At 41.7% G+C, this 24539-nt stretch overlaps 1 protein-coding gene across 1 annotated transcript in view; it reads right to left on the minus strand.

The window, feature by feature from the left end:
- Nucleotides 1-24539, minus strand: part of CDC20B (cell division cycle 20B) — a 57090-nt gene that overhangs the window by 9274 nt on the left and 23277 nt on the right. Inside the window, exons 3-9 of the mRNA XM_007518891.2 lie at nucleotides 19508-19736; nucleotides 14355-14482; nucleotides 12104-12197; nucleotides 9773-9889; nucleotides 6854-7050; nucleotides 3423-3517; nucleotides 1215-1440 (exon numbers count right to left, since the gene is read on the minus strand). Of these exons, the coding sequence (XP_007518953.2) occupies nucleotides 1215-1440; nucleotides 3423-3517; nucleotides 6854-7050; nucleotides 9773-9889; nucleotides 12104-12197; nucleotides 14355-14482; nucleotides 19508-19736 (1086 nt within the window). The remainder of the gene's footprint in view (nucleotides 1-1214; nucleotides 1441-3422; nucleotides 3518-6853; nucleotides 7051-9772; nucleotides 9890-12103; nucleotides 12198-14354; nucleotides 14483-19507; nucleotides 19737-24539) is intronic.

Raw genomic sequence — 24539 nt, forward strand, 5'->3', positions numbered from 1 at the left:
CAAAGAGGGGGCAGATTAGGCGAGAATCCTATCACTGAACCACAAATGCCCTGGAGGGAGGGTGGAACTTGTTAACAGTGGTTATGTAAATAGAATGAAGTGGTTATGTAAATAGAATAGTGTTAAGCAGGGGGGATTTAAACCAAATGAAACAGAAGGGGTCTCATGCATACCAACACAGACAGAGAGAAAGAAGCACAGCACGGAATCAGGAGACAAGTCTCCATTTTCTACTGTTAAGCATTTAGGTCCTTGTAGATTTTTCCACTCATATAATTAATGTCGTGGTGATATCTATGTGATTAACATGGTTCCACAAATCAGACTAAACACTTAGTCAAATGGTATTAATTTTGTAAGGGCTATTGAAGCAGATTACTTCATTTCCAAGAATTTTGTCTCAAATAACATTTCTAACAGTTCTATATTTTTCTATATAGGTTCTTTTCATTTGACCTTGACATGGGGAGATAGTAAAGGGGTAGCACACAGGACTTGTATGCAGAAGTCATAGGGTTAATCCCCAACACCACCAAAAATCAGAGTTGAGCAGTATCATGGTAAAAAAATAAAATAAAAAATAATTTAATTTTTTAAAGATTTTTAATTTTTATCTTTATTTTATAGAAACAGCCAAAAATCAAGAGGGAAGGGAGGAAGGGGAGATAAAAAGTGAGAGAGACAGAGAGACACCTGCAGTGGAGCTTCACCACACACAAAGTTTTCCACCTACAAGTGGGGACCAGGGGCTCGAACCCAGGTCCTTGTGTGTGGTAAAATGTGTTTCACCCAGGAAGACCACCACCCAGCCCCCCTAATTTGATCTTTTAACTGCATTTTTGGGATGAGAAAACAAAATGAAATGTTTAAGTGCTTTGATGAAGACCTACTAAAAGAGACAAGAGTATTAAAGGCATTATTTGAAGACATGGGTCCAACCAACAGTCTAGATGAGTGTATCCAGGCCTTTAGTTATGTTAAAAAAAATTGTTTGCTTTTTTGCTTAAGCTCAAGCTTGCCCTTGGGTTCAGTCACTTAGCACCAAAATTCATGGAAACTGTAACTAGGGTGATCTTTCAGGAGAATACTAACAAGGTCCCAAATAAATTATTGGGAAACACAATCTCAGCTTACTAATCTAGTAGCTTTATTTACATGTGTAAAGAATTGGCCTCGAAGTAAAGAAATATCTAGAAAGTTGCTAGCACTCTTACCTTCACTGCTGTAGGTTGGAGTATCACTTTTAGCGGTTGACCCTGTGCACTCACACCTGGATCACGGGACCAGATAGTCAGCCGCCCATCACTACAGCCAATGGAAAGCAATTCGCCGTCAGGTGACCACTTCAGAGCACACACAGCTTGTTTGTGCTGAAGAGTTCCCACGTGATGCTCAGAGGCCCGAACATCGTGGTGATAAACACGACCCAGTCTCGACCCACTGCGCAGAGGTAACAGGGCAGGTGATTACGGAAAACTGCATCCTGTTTCTACACAGGCATTTGAAAACACAAAGAGCACAGCTCAAACTACCAAAGATCTCTTAAGATGGACTCAGAACACAGGTAGAAGATATTCCTTGGATCAATAAGGATGGGAACGCTTCCTAGTAAATCTTCCCACAGGTGAGATTCATCAGACCGATTCAGATTCAGAGATTGAGAAGATAATGTTTGATAGCTACGTTTACTGGTTTCAGTATGATACAGGCAGTTATGAAGAAGACAAAGTTAGAAGATAGTTGAGTTTTCTCAGGCAGTAGAGCTTATGTACCAGGCATAAGAAATCTTTTTCTGCAATTCAGGCCATTTCATATTATCTTGCTGAAATGGTTTTTGCTATATATTTACAGCAAAATGTTATACATAAAAACATATTATTTTTCCATTAACATAGACTCACTGTTATTTCTGCTAATGCTACTAGTATCTTAGAAAGGTATAAAACTATCTGAATATCACATAAAACAGCGATAGGATTCAAATTCGTGGATAACTCTCAGTGTCTTGGAGCCAAACGACAACAAAGACCCTACCATTCTGTCAAAGACAGTGAACTCTCTAGACTAACTTAACTTTCTCCAGAAGGCAAAGAACAATGATATCTCAAATCCCTCAAAGCCCAGTGTCACTTTTTAAAACTATTCAGGGACATCATTACAAAACATCCCAATTAGCATAGTAATACTGGCTCTGAAAGCTGACCTGAGAGAGTCAACTTCTGACGTTCTCCTAAATCTGACCATTCAACCTCAGGTCTGTGTCTCAGCTCACTCATCCAAAGGGGGTGGTACTAAGAAACCACTTTACAGTATTGTCGCAGGGACAGAAACACGATGCTGCGCAGAGTATAGCACATTGCCTGGCACACAGTAGCTCAAAAATGTTAACTGCTGCTATATCCCCAGAAAGGATCTAGGGGCAGAAAAAGATCTGAAAATCCTGTGTTTTCATTTACAGTATAAAGAAAATGTCTATTATAAAAATATATATCTTTTCATATCAATTAGGTCATATCATAGGGACAAGTCAAATGACTTTTTTTTTTTTTTACTTCTCTGGTAAAAAATAAGACCCAAGGGCTAGGTAGTGGTACACCTGGTTAAGTGTACATCTTATCATGTGCAAGGACAATTTTGAGGCCCTGCTCCCACCTGCAGGTATCTCTCTGTCTCTTTGTCTCTCTCTCCCTCTCCCCTCTCAATTTCTCTCTGTCCTAACAAATAAAGAAGGGGGTGGGCAGAATATGGCTACCAGAAGTAGTGGATTCATCATGCAGGCACCAAGCTTCAGGGATAACCCTGGTGGCAATAAAAAATAAATAAATAGAAAATAAAAACAGCAGTTAGACTAAATCAGCAACATGAGAATCACTTGGGACATGGGAAATGCAAATAATCCGCAAACCTCCACGACTACTGAACCAGATATTGCTGGAAACCAGAAACCTGTGCTTTCAGGAGCCCTCGAGGTCATTCTGACACATGCTGGAGTCTGACAACTACCAGCTGAGGAATCTACCAGGTTCCCTCCAGCTCTAACCTCACTGGGTCTGCACCTTGGAAATGTGCTGAGAAAGCTTGTTGTATCCCAAATGGCTGATAAGGTGCTTGATCTCAGCCAAATGTCCTTCTGGTGGGTATTACTTGGGACAGAGAAACTTTTTACTCAAATTGAGTTTTATGTTTTATTTGAATAACTTAGGGACCCTCACCTTATATTTCAGAACTAGGTTATACTAAGGGAAGAGAACCACGGGGTCCCCAGTCCACTACATCCCAGATCTGAAGACCTGAGGGTGTAGAGCCAGGAAGCGATCCTACTGTCCTGACTTACTTAGGAATTGGATTTATTTTAAATATTATTAACTCTTTTCACTCAGCCCCCATATTCATTTGATGATACAAAGATAAGATACTCTTACCTGCTGAGGATACAGTGATTATAGCTCAGAGCCCCAACTACTGACAAATGGCCAAGCATATTTCTCAGTCGCTTCTTGGTCACCACATCCCATAACTGAAACAATGAGCAGCAGAGTCAGGTGGGACTGATAGTTTAACACTTAGCGTTTTCCTTTTTTTTTTTGCCTTCAGAGTTATTGCTGGACTTAGTGTCAGCACTATAAATCCAATGCTCCTGGAGGCCATTTTTCCTTTTTTATTTCTATTTTATTCGCTAGGACAGAGAGAAATTGAGAGGGAAGTTGGAGATAGTGAGGGAGAGAAAAAGAGAGACACCTGCAGACCTGCCTCACCACTCATGAAATAGCCTCACTACAGAAGGGGAGCAGGGACTCGAACCCAGGTCCTTGCACACAGTACTATGTGTGTTTAGCCAGGTGTGCCACCACCGGGGCCCCACACTCAACATTTCCCCAGTTGCCTAATATCCAGTTAATGTGGACACAGCCAGTCCTTTTACTATGTCAAATCTCAGCACAGAGCACAGTCCTCAGTTCTGTCTACATACTGAGTAAGCAGCATGCTATAAATGCCACGATTCTGAATTAATGGTGGGAGGGGAGCCTGGGAATGTGGCATTTCTGTTCAAGCTCCTCAGGTAATTCTAGTGTGCAGCCAACAGTGAGAACCACCATCACATTTCTAATACCTTCTCAGTCGTGGAGATTATAAACCTGGAAGTTCACCTAAAACTTGGGTATTTGAACACCAGAGTCAGAAATTCCACTTATTGCTATGAGACTCCTTTCCTGACAGGTACAAATGATATTCTGGTCCCACTAAGGAAAGAGAACCTTGGTAGTTGAACACATCATGATATTACTTGCAGAATGGCCAGTATCACTGCAGAGCTGAGATAATAGACAGAGCGATCTAGGCAGAGGAGGACCTAGTAGGGGTTCGGCTGTTATGTAGAAAACTGGGAAATGTGGTCTGGGAGGCTGGCGCAGTAGATGTAGCATCAGACTCTCAAGCATGAGGTTCTGAGTTCAATCCCCGGCAGCATGTGTACCAGAGTGATGTCTAGCTCTTTCTCTCTCTTCCTATGTTTCTCATTAATAAATAAATGAAATCTTAAAAAGAAGAAGGAGAAGGAGAAGTAGAAGGGAGTCGGGCAGTAGCAAAGCGGGTTAAGCGCAGGTGGCACAAAGCACAAGGACCAATGTAAGGATGAAGCAGGTCTGCAGGTATCTCTCTTTCTCTTCCCTCCTCTCTCCATTTCTCTTCCCTCCTCTCTCCATTTCCATTTCATCCAACAATGACAATGATAATAGTAACTACAACAATAAACCAACAAGGGCAACAAAAGGGAATAAATATTTATAAAAATTCTTAAAAGAAAGAAAACTGGGAATTGTTACACATATACAAACTACTGTATCCATCCCCAGCACCACCACTAAACAGAGATAAGCAGTGCTCTTTTGGGGGGCTGAGTGGTGGCGCACCTGATTGAGTACACATGTTACCATGTGCAAGGACCCAGGTTCTAGCCTCCAGTCCCCACCTATAGGGGGAAAGCTTTGTGAGTTGTGAAGCAGTGCTGCAGGTGTCCCTCTGTCTCTCTCCCTCTACCGCCTCCTTCCCTCTCTATTTCTGGCTGTCTCTATTCAGTTAGACATAGAAAAATAAAGGTAGTATTTTAATATATAGGCTGTGTATTTGATATGCAGACTCTCTCAAAAGCCTAGACCAAGTAGATCAAAAGCAACCAATAGCACAGCTATATACAAGATACTGGGTACTGTACAGCAAACCCTAACAAAAGGACTTTTCAAAGTTAACCCAATTACCAAATAATGTGATGATAACATTAACTATCCATTGTCTTTTGGAACCCTAAGACAGCAGGAACCTCACATCTCCACTATAGAGCCCCTACTTCCCCCAGTCCTGGAACCCTTGGATAGGGCCCACTTTCCCGTATGCCTCTCCCAATCCATATCAAATAACATTACATCCGCCGATCACAACCTAACCAACGCAACGATTGCCACCTCAACATGCTTCAACTCAGACTGTGTCCAGAGACTTCAGGTGTGGAATGACAACCCTTCAGCTTCATTACTTGGGTGAGACCTTTCCTTTCATAGTATTCTCTAATTCCATCTCAGGTGGTTCACTTTCTAACAAAGTCCCAAAACCTAGATATATACCAGTTTCTGTGAGAGAAAGCATATGTTCACACGTATCCATAAACTACTGCAAAATATATACCTGAAAGCAGAAGTACACTAGAGTTTGCAGTGAGTACCTCCCTAACACTTCCTCTCCACTATTCCAAGCTTTGGGTCCATGACTGCTCAACAATTTGTTTGGCTTTGTATGTTAACTCTCTTTTCAGTCACCAGGTTCCAGATGCCATCAGGATGCCGGCCAGGCTTCCCTGGATTGAAGACCCCACCAATGTGTCCTGGAGCTCAGCTTCCCCAGAGACCCACCCTACTAGGGAAAGAGAGAGGCAGACTGGGAGTATGGACCGACCAGTCAATGCCCATGTTCAGCGGGGAAGCAATTACAGAAGCCAGACCTTCTACCTTCTGCAACCCACAATGACCCTGGGTCCATGCTCCCAGAGGGATAAAGAATGGGAAAGCTATCAGGGGAGGGGGTGGGATATGGAGATTGGGTGGTGGGAATTGTGTGGAGTTGTACCCCTCCTACCCTATGGTTTTGTTAATTAATCCTTTCTTAAATAAAAAAAAAATTAAAAAAAATAAAGGTAGTAATAAAAAAGCAGTGCTCTTTTCTATCTATCTCTCTAGTGAGATTTGTAGAAAAACAAAGCAGAATGTCCTTGACTATATCTTAAGCGCCATTCAGAAATGTACGAGGAGTTGGAGAGATAGCTCAGCATTAGAGTAAAGGTCTTACAAGCCTGAAGACCCAGATTTGATTGCTGCTGCCACTACATACTAGAGCAGAGCTGAGCGCTGTACCCTCTCTCTCATAAGAATAAATAAATATTGGGTTAAATACACGTGGTACAAAGCGCAAGGACCGGAGTAAGGATCCTGGTTCCAGCCCCCAGCTCCTCACCTACAGGGGGTCGCTTCACAAGCGGTGAAGCAGGTCTGCAGATGTCTATCTTTCTTTCCCCCTGTCTTCCCCTCGTCTCTCCATTTCTCTCTGTCCTATCCAACAACGACATCAGTAACAACTACAACAATAAAACAACAAGGGCAACAAAAGGGAATAAATAAATATTTTTAAAAAGAATAAATCTTAAAAACAAAACAGAACTAGGAAAGTACATCTCCCTTTCCTCCTAACTTCAAGTACCAAATCTACTTCAGATTCTGTTATATATTACCATGTTAGGAAAAGAACCTTCCAGTTATCTAATAATTGCACAAAGCACATACTAAGAAAGAAACTATGTTTGCCATACTTGTACTTCTCCTTCGCTGGTGCCAACTGCCAGGCAGGCTCCCTCTCTGATCCAGGATACAGAAGATACATAGTTACAACCAAGACCAAGCTCTATGTTTTCAATCCTGCTGTGGCTTTCCCCATTCCAAATGTATACAGAAGATCCAAGGCCAAGAGCAACAAGATTGTTGGGATTCCAGTCTAAGATATTCAGATCTATGAAAAAAGTACTTCAAATTAGAGTGTTTATACAGCCAAATACAGTGTTTTCAGATAAACAATTTGTTGATGAAAGAAGAAAAATTCCCTGTGGTCAGTTGAAAAAAAAAAAAAATGTGGATCCAAGAAGCTGATCAGAAGTTTAAAAAGAAAAACACTGGGATGGAATCTGATGTCATGATTCACAGTCTAATAAGCAATAAAACTTACCATATATGCTCAAATGTGCTTATTTTGAGGTGTGCAGAAAATCTGGCCGCTTCACCAAATATTTTAATATAGTTGGACCTTAGGTAACAACAGACTGCTAAAAATTAAAAGCACATAATTCTTACGAAGGCATTTTTGTTCTTATGGCATTTATGTGGGATATGCCACTACTGACCACCCAACCACAGTATATGGATATATAGATGTGAAATACATGACAATTACAGTAGCCAACAAAAACAAATTAGAGGTTAGAGAGACCTTATCATCACAAGATCTGTATATGTTGTATGATGTATACAACAGTATTTCTTTTTTTTTTATTCTTTTTTATTATTTATTTATTTTCCCTTTTGTTGCCCTTGTTGTCTTTTTTATTGTTGTTGTAGTAGTTGTTGTTGTTGTTGGATAAGACAGAAATAGAGAGAGGAGGGGAAGACAGAGAGGGGGAGAGAAAGACAGACACCTGCAGACCTGCTTCACCGCCTGTGAAGCAACTCCCCTGCAGATAGGGAGCCGGGGGCTCGAACCTTGATCCTTATGCCAGTCCTTGCGCTTTGCGCCACATGCGCTTAACCTACTGCGCTACCGCCCAACTCCCACAACAGTATTTCTAAGTAATGCGAGGTAGCTTAGATGACACAGGGATTCATACAGTGATAACTAAAATATAAAGCAAAGAAATAAGCTGAGCAAGTCAACAGAGCAATTTCAGATAGAATAAAAGATATTAAATAGAAAATTCAAAAATAAAAGCTACTCATGGATTGTACCATGACTTGAAGGATATAGAAGTGGAAGAAGAAAAATACACACACACACACACACACACACACACACACACACACGGGCTGGAGACAAAGCTCACCCAGTAGAACATATTCTGGCCCAAGTTCAAGCCCCACAACATGTGGGTGGGACTACGGCACTGCAGTAAGCTCTGATGCTGTGGTATCTCTCCCTCCACCTGTCTATCTGAATGAAATAGTCCAATAATGATGACACCATCAATGCATGAGGTCCCAGCTCTAAAAAGTGGGAGAGAGAAGAAACAAAGTAGAATTACCAAAAAGGAAGAAAAGATCAACTATTTCAATTTTGGTGGCTAGGATTAAAGTGGATCAAGTCTAAGAGTGAGTGTTTGATTTAACTTTTAATGAAAAATTCTTTGGTGATATTTTTGAGAACTATTTTAGCAGAATGGTATTAGTTCAAGCCTAACAAGAGCTCAAAGGCACTGAGGAGAGAAATAGGAAATTGTGAATATAAACATCTTTTGATAAGTTTTCAACAAATGGAGAGAAAGGGTGTTTAAGGGTAAATGGAACTAAAAATTAATGAGTGTTTTTTTTTTAATTTTTAAAATTACCTTTATTTATTTATTGGATAGAGACAGCCAGAAATCAAGAGGGAAGGGGGTGACAGAGAGGGAGACAGAGACAGAGAAACACCTGAAGCACAGCTTCCTCACTTGCAAAGCTTTCCCCCTGCAGGTGGGGACCAGTAAGTGCATTCTATATATTCTGCATGAATCATCCTTTGGTGTTTAACCTCGTCAAAATACAAAACTCTGGGGCTAGGTGGTGGCACACCTTGCTGAGTGCACATGTGACAATGTGCAAGGACCCAGGTTCAAGCCCTTCCTCCCCACCTGCAAGGGGCAGAAGGAAGCTTCACTAGTGGTAAAGCAGTGCTACAGGTGTCTCTCTCTCTCCCTGTCTTACCTTCCCCCTTCACTTTCTCTTAAGCCTATCAAATGAAAATAAATAAATAAATAAATTTTTTAATCCCACAAAAATTTGAATCTGATTTTTGAAATTTTTTTATAATCAGCATCCAGCTACTTCTTCAGTCCCCGAAGTACTGCCACTAAGTGATATTAACTAGCGATATCCTGCCTCTGCTTATACTGTTAACATTACTGAAATGTTCTGTCACTTTCTTCCCACCCCCCTAAGTCCCACCCACCTTTCAAGATCCAGTTGAGTCAGTCTGACTATCACCATGAGGTCTTTCTGAACAACTACAAAGATGACCGAGCTTACAGTCATCATAATTCCTTATTACCCACAATTCATTATTTACATTCCACATTTGCACATTGGTTATTCAAGATGGGTTAGTCTTATCTTGCCAACTAGATTATATACTGTTGGGTCGTTGAGAAAATCATGATGTGATTTTCTTGCTATACAAAAACACACCGTGACTTTTCCAATAACCCACTAGATACATACTAAGCTGACCCAATGTGGCTTTTTGACAAGTTTACCCCTGTTTAAAATATACACATAAGTGTAGGCTACAGTAAAGCGAAGTGTGTAGTTCTCTTGTTCCATCAGCTCCAACAATCTCTGAATGTGACAAGCGCATAAGAAAAAAGTTGTATTCAGGTGATACATCACTTGGGCATGAAACACAAGGCCCATCTGGGTCTTTCAAAATCAAATTTCAAGTTTCTAGTAGAGTACAGAATGCATTTCAACTCATGAGCTAAGCATTAACTTACAGTAGTCATTTCGAAGACCAGTAAGATGAATCTTCACCTCTGGCTGGAGTATGGAATAGTTTAGGTCACTGAACCTTTTAAGATAGAAGGACTCATCTCTGACTCCATCTCTACAGCCTATAAAAAAAAAAATACATCTCTGTCATCCTGAAAGCATTGCTGTTCTTCTAGGTATTAAGAGACAGCAAAGCGAAAAAAGGAAGTGATCATCATGATAAAGCTGAATTATAAGTTACGGGCAAAGGAACTAGAATGACAATATTGATGTAAACAAAGGTATTTTTAAATAGACAAGGATATTTTCTAACAATAACAAAAAAATGTCAATGTCAAATCTAAAATGCACAGATGCACATCCTGTGGGGAGCTCACAGAGACACTGCACCATGCCTTGAGTGCTTGTGGTGTCATTTAAGATTTTAAAACCCAAGTAGATTTTAAATACCTATCACTTCAGCAACTACCCAGTAAACCTAAACACTGCCCTGAGTCTTTGTCAAAAATAATGTATGTATCCTGGGTGGTGGCACACCCAACAGAACACACATGTTGCCATGTGTGGTGACCTAAGTTCAAACCCCCAGGACCTACCTACATAGGAAAACTTCACAAGCAGTGGAGCAATGCTGCAAGCATTTCTCCTCTCTTTCTCTCCCTCTTTTTCTCTGTCTCTCACCCTCTACACCACCCCCCCAAAAAAAAAAAAACTGGAAAGAAAAAGAAAACAAAATGGCTACTACAAATAGTAGAGCTGTGCAAGCACTGAACCCCAGCAATAGCCCTGGTGATAATATATGTATATATTCATTAATTCTTATTTATTCTCTCACAATTTTTCTATACCAGAGCATACAGAGTTATTTTGGTTAATTTTGCCCATGACTATTTGAGGTCAAGGTTTTATCTTGTGTTTAGCTTTAATTCTCATCAAAAGACCTCATTAAGTCTAAACCACAGGCCACTGTCTTTTTATCTCTCCAACCACTTGAATTGTGAGGCCAACTGAGAGCAACATGATCAACAGGAAGTGAACCCACCATCACAACTTGTGGTCTCTATGACCATATGGTTTCTGATAAAAGCATAAGAGCTTCAGAATGCTATACCAAGAAAGGAACTTGTTACACATGGCCTCAGGGCTAGCTAAGAAAAACTACCTTTTTGAATAGAACCACAGAGTTACTAGAAATACTGAAGCACTGTCGATAAGAAGTACTCCAGCCCCTCTAACAGATCCCTTTCGCCATTGGCACTGGTCATCTCCATCAGGAACAACATAATGAACCCCTTTGTGGGCCCCTACAGGACCTTGCCCTCAATGTGGACCAACAAGAGTAGGGAATGTTCCATCCTCCAGAGGGAGGTTGGACAACATACTCTACCTACTACCTGAGGAAGATGAGACCTGAAATTAGTGCAGCCTGGAATGTTCCTAGCCATGACCACAGAATATGAGCTCAGACCTATAGGGATGCAGAGGTTACAAAAGCTTCTGTGCTGACTATGGGCCCCAAATCAGATTATTGGGGTTTACAATTAGCAATGTTTATATACTTTTCCCATATTTGGGAGCAACTCTCTTCCATGATCCCTCTTTCTGGTCCTTTTTCCAACTATGACACCATCCTATCCCCCCCTTGCCCCCTGACACTAGATTAGGTCACCTGCATATTAAATATCAGGTGCAGGCAAAAACTAGTTGGGTCATGGGACCCTTGGACTTTAGGTTCAGGATTAGTCAACAATTTGCTCTACTTTCTAGCTGAACTCTTTTTCAGCCACCAGGTTCCAGATGCTGCCATGATGCGATCCTGACTTCCCAGGGCAGATGACCCCACCATTGTGTCCTGGAGCCCCACCTCCACAGACCCCTGCCCCACTAGGGAGAGAGACAGGCTGCGAGTATGGATCGACCTGCCAACACCCATGTTCAGCAAAGAAACAATTACAGAAGGCAGACCTCCCACCTTCTGCACCCCATAATGACCCTGGGTCTGTGCTCCCAGAGAGATAAAGAATAGGAAAGCTATCAAGGGAGGGGATTAGATATGGAGCTCTGGGGGTGGGCATTTTATGTGGAAATGTACCCCTCTTATCCTATAGTCTTGTCAATATTTCCATTTTATAAATTTTTTTTTTTTTTAAAAAGTATTCTAACCAAGGGACTTGGAAGTAGAAGTAAAGACCGAGAATCATCTTAGCTTTGCAATAATGTTGATTTAGTCTAATAAAAACTAAAATAATAAGTAGTTAAGATAAAGAGGAAATTAAGAAGGCAAGATAGGAAGAAAGGAGAATCAGAAAGTCCAAAAGAGAGCCGCTGGCCCATACCTTCCCAATCACACTGGGCTTGCTCACAGACCTGCATCTTCCCGTCCGCCCTGTGAACCACATTTGGCATCAAAAATAACTGGTTTCGACATTTCTGAAAACAAACACATAGAGTGAATGCTTCAGAAACATACACATACATCTCAGATATGACATGCAGTATAGTGCTAAAGCTGATGCTAAAGCTGATGGTTCACTGGGTGATTCAGACACTGTGACAGTGTCAGTGGCAAGTGCTAGCAGTTATTAACTAACCTCTGCGCAGTGAGCCCAGTACTGAATATCTGACACATGCCAAGCTCCCCGACAACTCCACTGAGCAGGTGTTATTCAGCTTCAGTAAAGCCCCCTCTCACTTCCTGCTAGCCCACAATCTGGCCATAAAGCAGTCAACAAACTACACAAAAACTAGAAGACCATAATGTTGCTAGTGATTTTTTTACTTTAAATGGTCACACTAAAAGACTAAATTTGAGTGTAAGACTTTCCACAAGAAAGACCTTTTTTTTCCCCCCTGCTACCAGGGCTTTTTTGTTTGTTTTGGGGTTTTTTTTTCCTGCTGCGTGGAGCTCTGTACATGAATGACGAATCACTGCTATGGTGGCAAATTTTCCCTTTTTATTTTTTTATTTTTATTTGATAGAACAGAGAGAACATTGAGAGGGGGAGGAGGTAGGGAGACTGAGAAACACCTGCAGTAAGGTATTCGTCACTCATGAAGCTTCCCCCTGCAGGTGGGGACCTGGGGCTCAAACCCTCCTCCTTGAGCACAATAACCTGTGCACTTAACCAGGTGTGCCACAGACTTCTTTCTGATGGTGCAGCTCAGCACTCAACCCAGAGATGGCCTCTCGGTCTGCTACTATACCTTCTTTTTCTTCTTTTATTTTATATATTACTTTTGCCCTTGTTTTATTGTTGTAGGTATTATTATTGATATTAATGTCGTCATTGTTGGGCAAACAGAGAGAAATGGAGAGAAGAGGGGAAGACAGAGAGGGGGAGAGAAAGATAGACACCTGCAGACCTGCTTCACCACCTGTGAAGCGACTCCCCTGCAGGTGGGGAGCCGGGGGGCTCAAACCAGGATCCTTATATGCCGGTCCTTGCACTTCATGCCACATGCGCTTAACCCGCTGCGCTATCACCCAACTCCCACTATAACTTCTTCTCGACCCCAAATTTTCTCATCTGAGAAACCCAGAAAGCTGAAATCTTCAAAATGCTTCTTTTCTGTTGTTTTGCTTTGTCTTGTTTAATTTTGTCTTGTTAGGTGGAAACAGAGAAGATAGAGGCAGAGAGAGAATGAAAGAGACCACAGCACCAGTTTCCTTCAGTGCAGTGTGGGCCAGGCTCAGACCTGGGTCACACACACGGTGAAGCAACACACTAATCAAGTGAGTTATTTTGCTGGTCCCAGAGAGTTTCCATGAACTACACAAGACTTTTTTTCTTTTTCTTGTGCTAAGAGGGAATATAGCATAGTATGTATGGTTCCACAATGGTTTTTTGTTTGTTTGTTGTTTTGTTTTGTTTGTTTTGTTTTGCTTTTATCAGAGCACTATTCAGGTCTGACTCATGACGGTGCTGGGGACTGAACCTGGGACCTTTGGTGCCTCAGGCATGACAGTCTTTTTGCATCACCACTATGCTATCTCTCCAACCCTGTTCCACAATATTTTTATCTTAACTTTTTATACTTATTCATTTTCCACTTTTTTGGTTGATAGCAACTAAACACTTGTATATTTATCAGAGATCTTATTGTCTTTAATTCATTCTCCTTTAATACCTATTAGGAACCCTTTTTTTTTTTTTGCCTCTAGGGGTTACTGCTGGGGTTTGGTGCCTGCACTACAAATCCACTGCTCCTGAAGGCTATCTTTTTTCCATTGTTGTTGTTGCTGTTATGAATGTTGTTACTGTTATTGTTGTTATTGTTGGATAAGACCGAAAAAAATGGAGAGAGGAGAGGGAGACAGAGAGGGGGAGACAAAGACAGACACCTGCAGACCTGCTTCACCGCTTGCAAAGTGACTCCCCTATAGGTGGGGAGCCGGGGGCTCAAACCAGGGTCCTTGTGCTTTGTACTTTGTGCATAACCTGCTGCATTACCGCCCAGCGCCCAGGGAACCCACCATTTTATTGTTGGTTTGTACAAGCAACCAAGCCACCTCTTTCCTCACATTTGGAGCTTAGTTGTCTTGAGTTTTCTAAGACTTGAGATCTCCAGTTTTCCTTGTTTACCTACCTGAACTTTTGAGGCATTTTCCTTCAAGCCTCTGTCCAGTGTAGGAGACGCCTTGCAAAAATGGAGACCAGAATGAATCATTTCCAAACTTCCTTTGAGAGGGGTCTTGAGTGGTTCTTCATATGATTCTACAATTAAAAAAAAAAATAGGGAGTCTGGCGGTAGCGCAGCGGGTTAAGCGCACGAGGGGCAAAGCACAAGGACCAGTGGAAAGATCCCGGTTCAAGCCCCCAGTTCCCCACCTGCAGGGGGGTCACTTCACAGGCAGTGAAGCAGGTCTGCAGGTGTCTTATCTTTCTCTCCCCCTCTGTCTTCCCCTCCTCTCTCCATTTCTCTCTGTCCTCTCCAACAACAACGACATCAGTAACAATAATAATGACTACAACAATAAAACAACAAGGGCAACAAAAGGGAAATGAATAAATAAATGTTTTTAAAAAATGGTTTTGAGATTTATTTTTAAAATAAGATAACTAGTTCAACAGGAAGTCAGTCCACCACATACTTCACAGTAGAATAGAATGGGAAGATGCAGGTCTTTATGTCTCTAAAATCATGGAGGTGGGCAGCTAGAAGGAAATGTCAAGATGAACAATCTTTAACTCCAAAGAGGAATGGCAGCAGAATGCTTTGTCTTTGGGAAGAGCAAGTGTTCAGACATAAAGAGCAGATACAAAAGTTCAATTGTTTTATACAGTGTTGTAAAAAGATAGGCTCTGTCCACACACTGTAATCATCCTTGCAGGAAATCTCTACGCTCTGCCGATCACTGGTTAATACGCACAGCATGATCACTCATTTGACCTCTGCCTCTTCCTACTGCAGAAGGACAATTTGAAATCACTTCAGTGAAACAGTGAAAACATTCAGTGAAACATTCTCCAAGTTAAATGGAAGAGTCAGCATTCTTTATACTGTTTTTATCTTATCTGTTCTCACCTCAATCCACCAACAGATTTTTTTTTTTGATTGATTTCATAATGATCGACAAGACCATAGGATAAGAGAGGTACAATTCCACACAATTTCCACTACCAAAGGTCTGTATCCCATCCCCTCCATTGGAAGCTTTCCTATTCTTTATCCCTCTGGAAGCATGGACCCAGGATCATTATGGGGTTCAGAAGGTGGAAGGGTCTGGCTTCTGTAATTGCTTCCCCGCTGAACATGGGCGTTGGCAGGTTGATCCATATTCCCAGCCTGTCCTTCTCTCTCCCTAGTGGGGCAGGGCTCTGGGCTTCCAGGACACATTAGTGAAGTCGTCTACCCAGGGAAGTCAGGATGGCATCATGGTAGCAACTGCAACTTGGTGGCTAAAAAAGCATTAAGATATAAAGCAGAATAAATTATTTAATAATCAGGAACTTAAAGCTAAGAATATAACAGATGAGATTTGACCACCACCAGATTTTTAAGCATGCCTTAATACCTTGTTGAGTCATCCTCTAAGACTAAAAATCCTTCATACCACTTGCCCATCAGAGGATCACTGAAAAAAATATTGGTCATCTTCCATGTAATATCATTTTTTCACCTGGCCAAACACAGGCTTGAGAAGTTGTCTCTTGTGTTCCTAGAGAGCAGCACCTCGATCCTCAGGCTATCCAAAAATCTAAGAAAAATATACTGCATCAGGGGGGCCGGGCAGTAGCACACCAGTTAAGTCCACATAGTACAAAGTGCAAGGATCCCAGTTCACGCCCCAGGCTCCCCACCTGCAGGGGGGTTGCTTCACAGGCAGTGAAGCAGGTCTGCAAGTGTCTATATCTTTCTCTCCCCGTCTTCCCCTCCTCCTTCCATTTCTCTCTGTGCTATCCAACAACAGCAGAAATAAGAAAAAAGAAAAGAAAAATATACTACATCAAGGAGAAAGAAGGGATGAAAACGGAAGCTGTTCTTCAAAGCTTTAGGTCTTCCTCTCTGTCCTGAACAAAATTATGGATGTTTGTTCCGTTGTGCTCATCATAGGTAGATATGGAAGAGAAGCAGCTGGAGAGCCTCTCAGAACCTCACATAGGAAAGAAACGCGTACGGCTGGGTGCCAGAACAGTCACGCTCCTTATCAACACAGAGGAGAGGTCGCCTGCCTGGAAGTTGGAATCGATCCCGTTTGGTCTGCAGAGCATCCTCTCTGCAAGTATCTCTTTTAGGTTGACAGGACCTGCCATGTTTACTCTCCTGAAGAGAAAGAAAGGAAAAAAGCAAGCAAGCCACCAGCCAAACATTGACAAGCCAATGTGCCTAATTACTATACCGTAACATAAAAATCAGTTTATGTTAGTATCCCTCAGATTCTTCATTTCTCATGCAATATTTACTTTGTGATTCATGTTATTTACTTGTTAATGAGAGAGATACAGGGAGAGACAGAGAAAGAGAACCAGACATCATCACTCTGGTACATGTGCTGTCAGGGATTGAACTAAGGGCCTCATGCTTGAGAGTCCAGCATTTTATCCACTGTGCCACTTCCCTATCACCAATGATTATTTTTTAAAAATTAATTAATTTAGCACCTAGAAAGAAAGAGAGTTCCCCTTAGATTAAGTCAAAAATTCCTTGTAAGCAATCAGCATAGAAATCACACACAACAACGGTAGAGAATGTTCCATCCTCTGAAGGGAGGCTGGACAACATACTCTATGCTACACCTGAGAAAGATGGGTCCTGATATTAGGGCAGCTTGGAACGTTCCTACTCATGACCACAGAATGTGAGCTCAGATCTAAAGGGATGCAGAGGTCATATAGGCTCGTAAGCTGAATATGGGCCCAGATCACATCAAATCGATGGGGTTTACAGTCAACTATAGTTACACACTTTTCCCATATTTGGGAGCTACTCTCTTCCCTGACCCACCTTTCTGGTTCTTTTTCCAGCCATGACATCATCTACCCAGACAATAACTTGGATCCACTTGCATATCAGATTTCAGGCTCAGGGGAAAAAAAAAAAGTATAGCCACAGGCCCTTTGGAATATAACTAAAACATGCCTACCAGCTATATAAAAAATGGAGGACCCCCCCCCCAACTCTTCATCTGCACTATTCCAGACTTTAGGTTCATGATTAGTCAACAACTTGCTTGGCTTTGTATATTAACCCTCTTTTCAGCCACCAGGTTCCAGATGTTACCATCATGCCGATCATACTTCCCTGGACAGACAACCCCACCAATATGTCCTGGAGCTCTGCTTCCCCAGAACCCCGCCCCACTAGGGAAAGAGAGGCAGGCTGGGAGTATGAATCAACCCATGTTCAGCAGGGAAGCAATTACAGAAGCCAGACCTTCCACCTTCTGCATCCCACAATGACCCTGGGTCCATGCTCCCAGAGGGATAGAAAATGGGAAAGCTATCAGGGGAGGGGAGGGGATACAGAGTTCTGGTGGTGGGAATTGTACAAAGTTGTACCCCTCTTATCCTATGATTTTGTCAGTGTTTCCTTTTTATGAAGAATTTTTTTTTAATTTTTAAAAATCACACACACATACAGTCTTCCTTGGTTAGGGAAATAACTCAACATTTTAGAGTGTAAGACTTGCATGTTTAAGATCCCACAGGTCCTGAGTTCAGTCCCTGTCACCAGCATAAACCAGAGCTGAGCAGTGCTCAACCCATTTCTCAAAATGACAAGTAAATAAATATTTTAAAAGGAATCATTCCTCCCTCAGTTATAGTAGGATACGAAATATATTTTAGAAGGCAGCCTTTGGGGCTGGGTGGTGGCACACCTGGTTGAGTGTACATTTTACACTGTGCAAGGACCCAGGTTCAAGCCCCAGGTCCCCACCTGCTGGAGGAAAGTTTTGTAAGTGGTAAAGCAGTGTAGCAGGTGTCCATCTCTCTCCCTCGCTATCTCCCCCTTCTCTCTCAATTTCTGGCTGTCTCTATCTAATTAATTAATTAATTTAATTAAAGAAAATAACAGAGGCATCCACAGCAGTAATATTGTTTACAAACTTGTATTTCCCACTTCTTACACCAGCTGCTTTCATTGTTATACTATTTGCTACCTGGAAATTTCACTGGTTTAAGTTGGTGGGGCGGGTGGGGGGTCCCTCTCAGTCAGGAGGTCTACTGGGCCTCATTTGTAATTGATGTCCCTGAGGAAGATTCGACACTTCTGTTAATATTTATCTTAAACACACTGTTAAGACCATGAACTGCCTCAGATCTTAAAAGGAAAGAACAGAAATTAAATCCCCAGATGACAGATGGCAAGTTTTGCTTCTGAAGAATGGGTCAAAAAGGTGGACCCCAAATGAAAATGACATGCTTTAGAAAAAGCTTGTGTTTGGGGCTCAGACAGGTAGGCCCTGGGTCCCTGCCCACCACAGGAGGGTTCTGGTGCCAGTTCCCCACCCCCACCCAGGATAGCCTCAGACTCCAGTCTTCCTTCCTTCCTCTGCTTCCCTCCTCTCCCCTCTCCTCTCCTTCCTTCTACTTTCTCTCCCTCTTCTCTCCTGCTTTCATCTTTTCTCTCCTGTTTCACGTCAGTATTCCATTATTAATACTAGTGCTTCTGTTTCTAACTGCTGAAGACTAGGCATCTTAACAGATTATTAGAGCTCTATCCTTCGGAAAACATGAGCATATATGCATAAGTATATCTGTATATAGACATATCCATATATTCATAGATGTTTGCAATCTTTAAAAAAGTAACCACCTACCGATGCTGCTAGAAATATATCTAAAATATTGCTGCCTTCACCAAGGCATGTGCCTACTTTGCCATCTGAGCAAGCTGTTTCTCTCATGTCTCTGTCTTCGTATCTGAAAAAGTCAACTCAGAGTAGTGATGCCCAGCAATGAAAAAGAGAGACAGAGAGACGGGGGAAGGAGGGAGAGAAACCTTCTTTTATTGCTCCCCTACAGAAATTTCTTAAAGACGGGGACAAACATCAGCTAGTTAAATGTGACACATGATGTTCCCATAAGACAAAAATTCTCAATGATATGCCCTTTTTCAACATTTTTTTTTCTTTTTTTTTTAATTGGGGAATTAATGTTTTACATTTAACAGTAAGCACAATAGTCTGTACATGCATAACATTCCCCAGTTTCCCATATAACAATACAACCCCCACTAGGTCCTCTGAATGTTTTTCAACATTTTAAAGTGGGTTGGTGGCTCTTCTGTTACCTCACCTGGAATCAAGGTCTCTGTCTCAGGCGCTGTCTTCAGCACAGATCCACAGGCTTCCGAGAGGTCGGTGGGTGAAAGCTCCTCCCCAAAGGAACAGGCCCCCAAATCGCTGGTTTGGTTTTGCTGCCATCTCGTGGTGATTGGGCTACTGGCAACTGGAACCTCAGCTGACATCCGCTTCACAAAGTTGCTCTTAAAGTTGGAATATGTCGTCGTAACTGCATCAAATATCTATTTAACAACAAAGGGGGCCGTGATTTATAGTGATCACAGCAACACAAAAGTAAAAAATTTCGGGAGTCGGGCGTTAGCACAGCGAGTTAAGCGCATGTGGTGCAAAGCGCAAGGACAGGCCTAAGGATCCCGGTTCAAGCCCCCGGCTCCCCACCTGCAGGGGCGTCGCTTCACAGGCAGTGAAGCAGGTCTGCAAGTGTCTCTCTTTCTCTCCCCCTCTCTGTCTTCCACTCCTCTCTCCATTTCTCTCTGTCCTATCCAACAACAACAATAACTACAACAATAAAACAACAAGGGCAACAAAAGGGAATAAATAAATATTAAAATATATATTTTTTTAAAAAGTAAAAAAAATTTCTTAAAAGAGAATTGTGAATGACTCATCTACAATACAAATAATATGACACTAGAAAGTAATTATGATTATTATTATTACTATTCATACCCAAATAAAATATGAAGTTGAAATTCCTTGTATATTGAACATGCAGAATGTTCAGATAAAAACATTTAATTTGGAATGTGGGAATAAACGGTAGCTTTGTACTCCAACCCCTCTGTTCCATAAATGAGACAGCTGAGGTGTGAATCGCTCAGCAGGGACCCATCTCCTCTGCTCAAATCCTGTAGGAGTGAACCAGGCGATGCAGTATATAAAATTTAAATGCATGTGGCAAAAATGGGATGAACCACTGTTAAAAAAATTAAAAAGTGGGGAGTCTGGTGGTAATACAGCAGGTTAAGCGCACGTGGCACAAAGCACAAGGACCGGCATAAGGATCCCGGTTCAAGCCCCCGGCTCCCCACCTGTAGGGGAGTCGCTTCACAGGAGGTGAAGCAGGTCTGCAGGTGTCTGTCTTTCTCTCCCCCTCTCTGTCTTCCCCTCCTCTCTCCATTTCTCTCTGTCCTATCCAACAACGAAGACATCAATAACAACAACAATAATAGCTACAACAATAAAACAACAAGGGCAACAACAAGGGAAAATGAATAAATAAATATTAAAAAATATATTTTTTAAAAAAAATTTTAAAGCACAGGCATGTTAATATGCTTGCATAGAGGGCTCTTACTAAAATCTAGTAAATTTACCAATTAAATAGAAAACTGTGGTTCAGGTGGTGATGCAGTGATAAAGCTTTGGACTCTCAAGCATGAGGTCCTGAGTTCAATCCGTGACAGCACATGTGCCAGAGTGATGTCTGGTTCTTTCTCTCTCCTCCTAGCTTTCTCATTAATAAATAAATAAATAAATAAATAAATAAAATCTTTAAAAAGAAAAAAGAAAAACTAGCACAGGACATAAAAAGGCAGTTCCCCATGAACAGACACACTGACCAGTGGAATAGAATTGAGAGCCCAGAAATGAGGCCCCACACCTATGGACATCTAATCTTTGACAAAGGGGCCCAGACTATTACATGGGGAAAGCAGAGTCTCTTCAACAAATGGTGTTGGAAACAATGGGTTGAAACATGCAGAAGAATGAAACTGAATCACTGTATTTCACCAAATACAAAAGTAAATTCCAAGTGGATCAAGGACTTGGATGTTAGACCACAAACTATCAGATACTTAGAGGAAAATATTGGCAGAACTTTTTTCCGCATAAATTTTAAAGACATTTTCAATGAAACGAATCCAATTACAAGGAAGACTAAGGCAAGTATAAACCTATGGGACTACATCAAATTAAAAAGCTTCTTCACAGCAAAAGAAACCACTACCCAAACCAAGAGACCCCTCACAGAATGGGAGAAGATCTTTACATGCCATACATCAGATAAGAGTTTAATAACCAACATATATAAAGAGCTTGCCAGACTCAACAACAAGACAACAAATAACCCCATCCAAAAATGGGGGGAGGACTTGGACAGAATATTCACCACAGAAGAGATCCAAAAGGCCGAGAAACACATGAAAAAATGCTCCAAGTCTCTGATTGTCAGAGAAATGCAAATCAAGACAACAATGAGATATCATTTCACTCCTGTGAGAATGTCATACATCAGAAAAGGTAACAGCAGCAAATGCTGGAGAGGGTGTGGGGTCAAAGGAACCCTCCTACACTGCTGGTGGGAATGTCAGTTGGTCCAACCTCTGTGAAGAACAGTCTGGAGAACTCTCAGAAGGCTAGAAATGGACCTACCCTATGACCCTGCAATTCCCCTCCTGGGGATATATCCTAAGGAACCCAACACATCCATCCAGGGGGATCTGTGTACACATATGTTCTTGGCAGTACGATTTGTGGTAGCCAAAACCTGGAAGCAACCCAGGTGTCCAACAATGGCTGAATGGCTGAGCAAGTTGTGGTGTATATACACAATGGAATACTGCTCAGCTGTAAAAAATGGTGACTTCACCGTTTTCAGCCGATCTTGGATGGACCTTGAAAAAATCATGTTGAGTGAAATGGGTCAGAAACAGAAGGATGAATATGGGATGATCTCACTCTCAGGCCGAAGTTGAAAAACAAGATTAGAAAAGAAAACACAAGTCGAACCTGAAATGGAATTGGAGTATTACACCAAAGTAAAAGTGGGTGGGTGGGTGGGTGGGGAGAATACAGGTCCATGAAAGATGATGAATGACATAGTGGGGGTTGTATTGTTAAATGGGAATCTGGGGAATGTTATGCATGTACAAACTATTGTATTTACTGTTGAATGTAAAGCATTAATTCCCCAATAAAGAAATAATTTTTTTAAAAAAGGCAGTTCCCAAATATGATATACAAATACTGCCCCCCCAAAAAAAATTCAACCTACTGATAACTAAAAAAGAATCGCAAATGAAAAACAATGACAAAATGTTAAAAATGATTTATATTCAAATGACAACCCTCAGAGCTGAAGGTTCTGGAAACAAACATTGGCAGTAAACAAATGAGCATCAGAAAAGGATGATTTGGTGACATGTATTAAAAGCCTTCAGACATGTGTATAGCTTCTGCAAACCCAGCAATGAAACCAAACATGTGGGCAGAGATAAACAAAGCCACACAGCACCTCCCAATGCCTACCCCATCCCGGTCTGTATGCTAAGGGCTTGGTGTAGATTCATATTGAATCCTCAATCCCCAGAAGCATCTTATGATGCAGACCTATCATTTATTTCTATTTTACCAGTGAGGAAACTGAGTAAGAGATTAGGTGAATTGTCTAAAACCACAGAGAGAAGATGGGAGATCCTACATCCTAATCTCACCTATCTGACTCCACAGCTGATTCTCCGCTAAAAAAAATGATGGTGATGTTTATTGGGGCGAAAGAGGCGGAGCAGACTGTTATCAGTGGAGTACTAACTAAATTATGTGATAGCCAATAAAAAAGGAATATTCTGTAGCCATTAGCAATGGAGACAGACATTAGGGAAGTGCACATCAAAAGCACAGTGAAGTATCACTTCACACACCCACAAGCATGGCTATAATCTGAGGGCTGGTCATTGGGTCACCCAGTTGAACATACACATGACCATGTGCAAGGACCCGGGTTCGAGCTCTTGCTCCTCAACTGCAGAAGGGGAGACGCTTCATAAGTGTTGAAGCGGGTCTGCAGGTGTCTTTCTCCCTCTCTATATCCCTCTCCTCTCTCAATTTCTCTCTGTCCTATCAAGGAAGGAAAGAAGGAAAGAAAGAAGGAAGGAAGGAAGGAAGGAAGGAAGGAAGGAAGGAAGGAAGGGAGGGAGGGAGGGAGGGAGGGAGGAAGGAAGGAAGGAAGGGTGGGTCACCTGGAGTTTTGGATTTCTAGTGCTGGCAATAAATCTGGTGTCAATAAACATAAAAAGCAAAATAAAAAACCAGCAAATAAATAATTGACTATAATCTCTTGACAAATAAGCAAGTATTGGCGAAGCTATGGTAAAGCCAGTACCTTCATGCACGGTTAATGGGAATACAAAAAGGCACAAGTGCTGTGGGAAGCATTTTGCCAGTCCCTCCATCAGTAAAACCTACAGTTGTTATATGACCCAGCAATTCCACCGCTAGGTATAAATCCAAAAGAAATGAGAATCAGTATTCAGAAACACAAGCAGAACTAATCAGGATATCTAGAAGGTGTAAACAACCTCAATGCCTACCAACAGATAAATGGGTCAACTTTGGGACTTAGATGAATGGGACTTGGATGAGGATATAAGGTTGCTAAGTATGGGCTCCAGAATTCAAGTCAGTGCACACAGTAGTATGACCATTCTGATCATTATCTTTGTGAGGGGCGACACCTGGAACACTGAGTATGTGACCTCAGAGCTACCTGGTCCTGTTTGACCCTGTGTGACTTCAAAAATCCACCTGGTACCTCTATTCATGCTATGGTCTGAATGCTTGGATACCCTTAAAATTCATGTTAAAATCCTAAACCCCCATAAGTGATAGAACTAGTGGGGTCTTTGGGAAACGACACAGTCTTAAAGGCAGAGCCATCAGCAATGGGATGAATGCTGATCCTGGGTGTGTATCCCAGTGACAAAGTGTTTGGTTCCCATGTATGAGGTCCTAATTTAATTCCTGGCACTCCAAACAAACAAAAAATTTATTGTTTTTACTTTTTATATATATTTATAAATATTTATTTATTTTCCATTTTGTTGCCCTTGTTTTTTGTTGTTGTAGTTATTGACACCATCGTTAGGACAGAGAGAAATGGAGAGAGGAGGAGAAGACAGAGACGGGGAGAGAAAGATAGACACCTGCAGACCTGTTTCATCACTTGTGAAGCGACGCCCCTGCAGGTGGGGAGCTGGGGGCTCGAACTGGGATCCTTATGCAGGTCCTTGTGCTTTGTGCCA

This window comes from Erinaceus europaeus, chromosome 5 (genome assembly GCF_950295315.1).
Source record: "Erinaceus europaeus chromosome 5, mEriEur2.1, whole genome shotgun sequence".
NCBI classification, from domain to species: Eukaryota; Metazoa; Chordata; class Mammalia; order Eulipotyphla; family Erinaceidae; genus Erinaceus; species Erinaceus europaeus.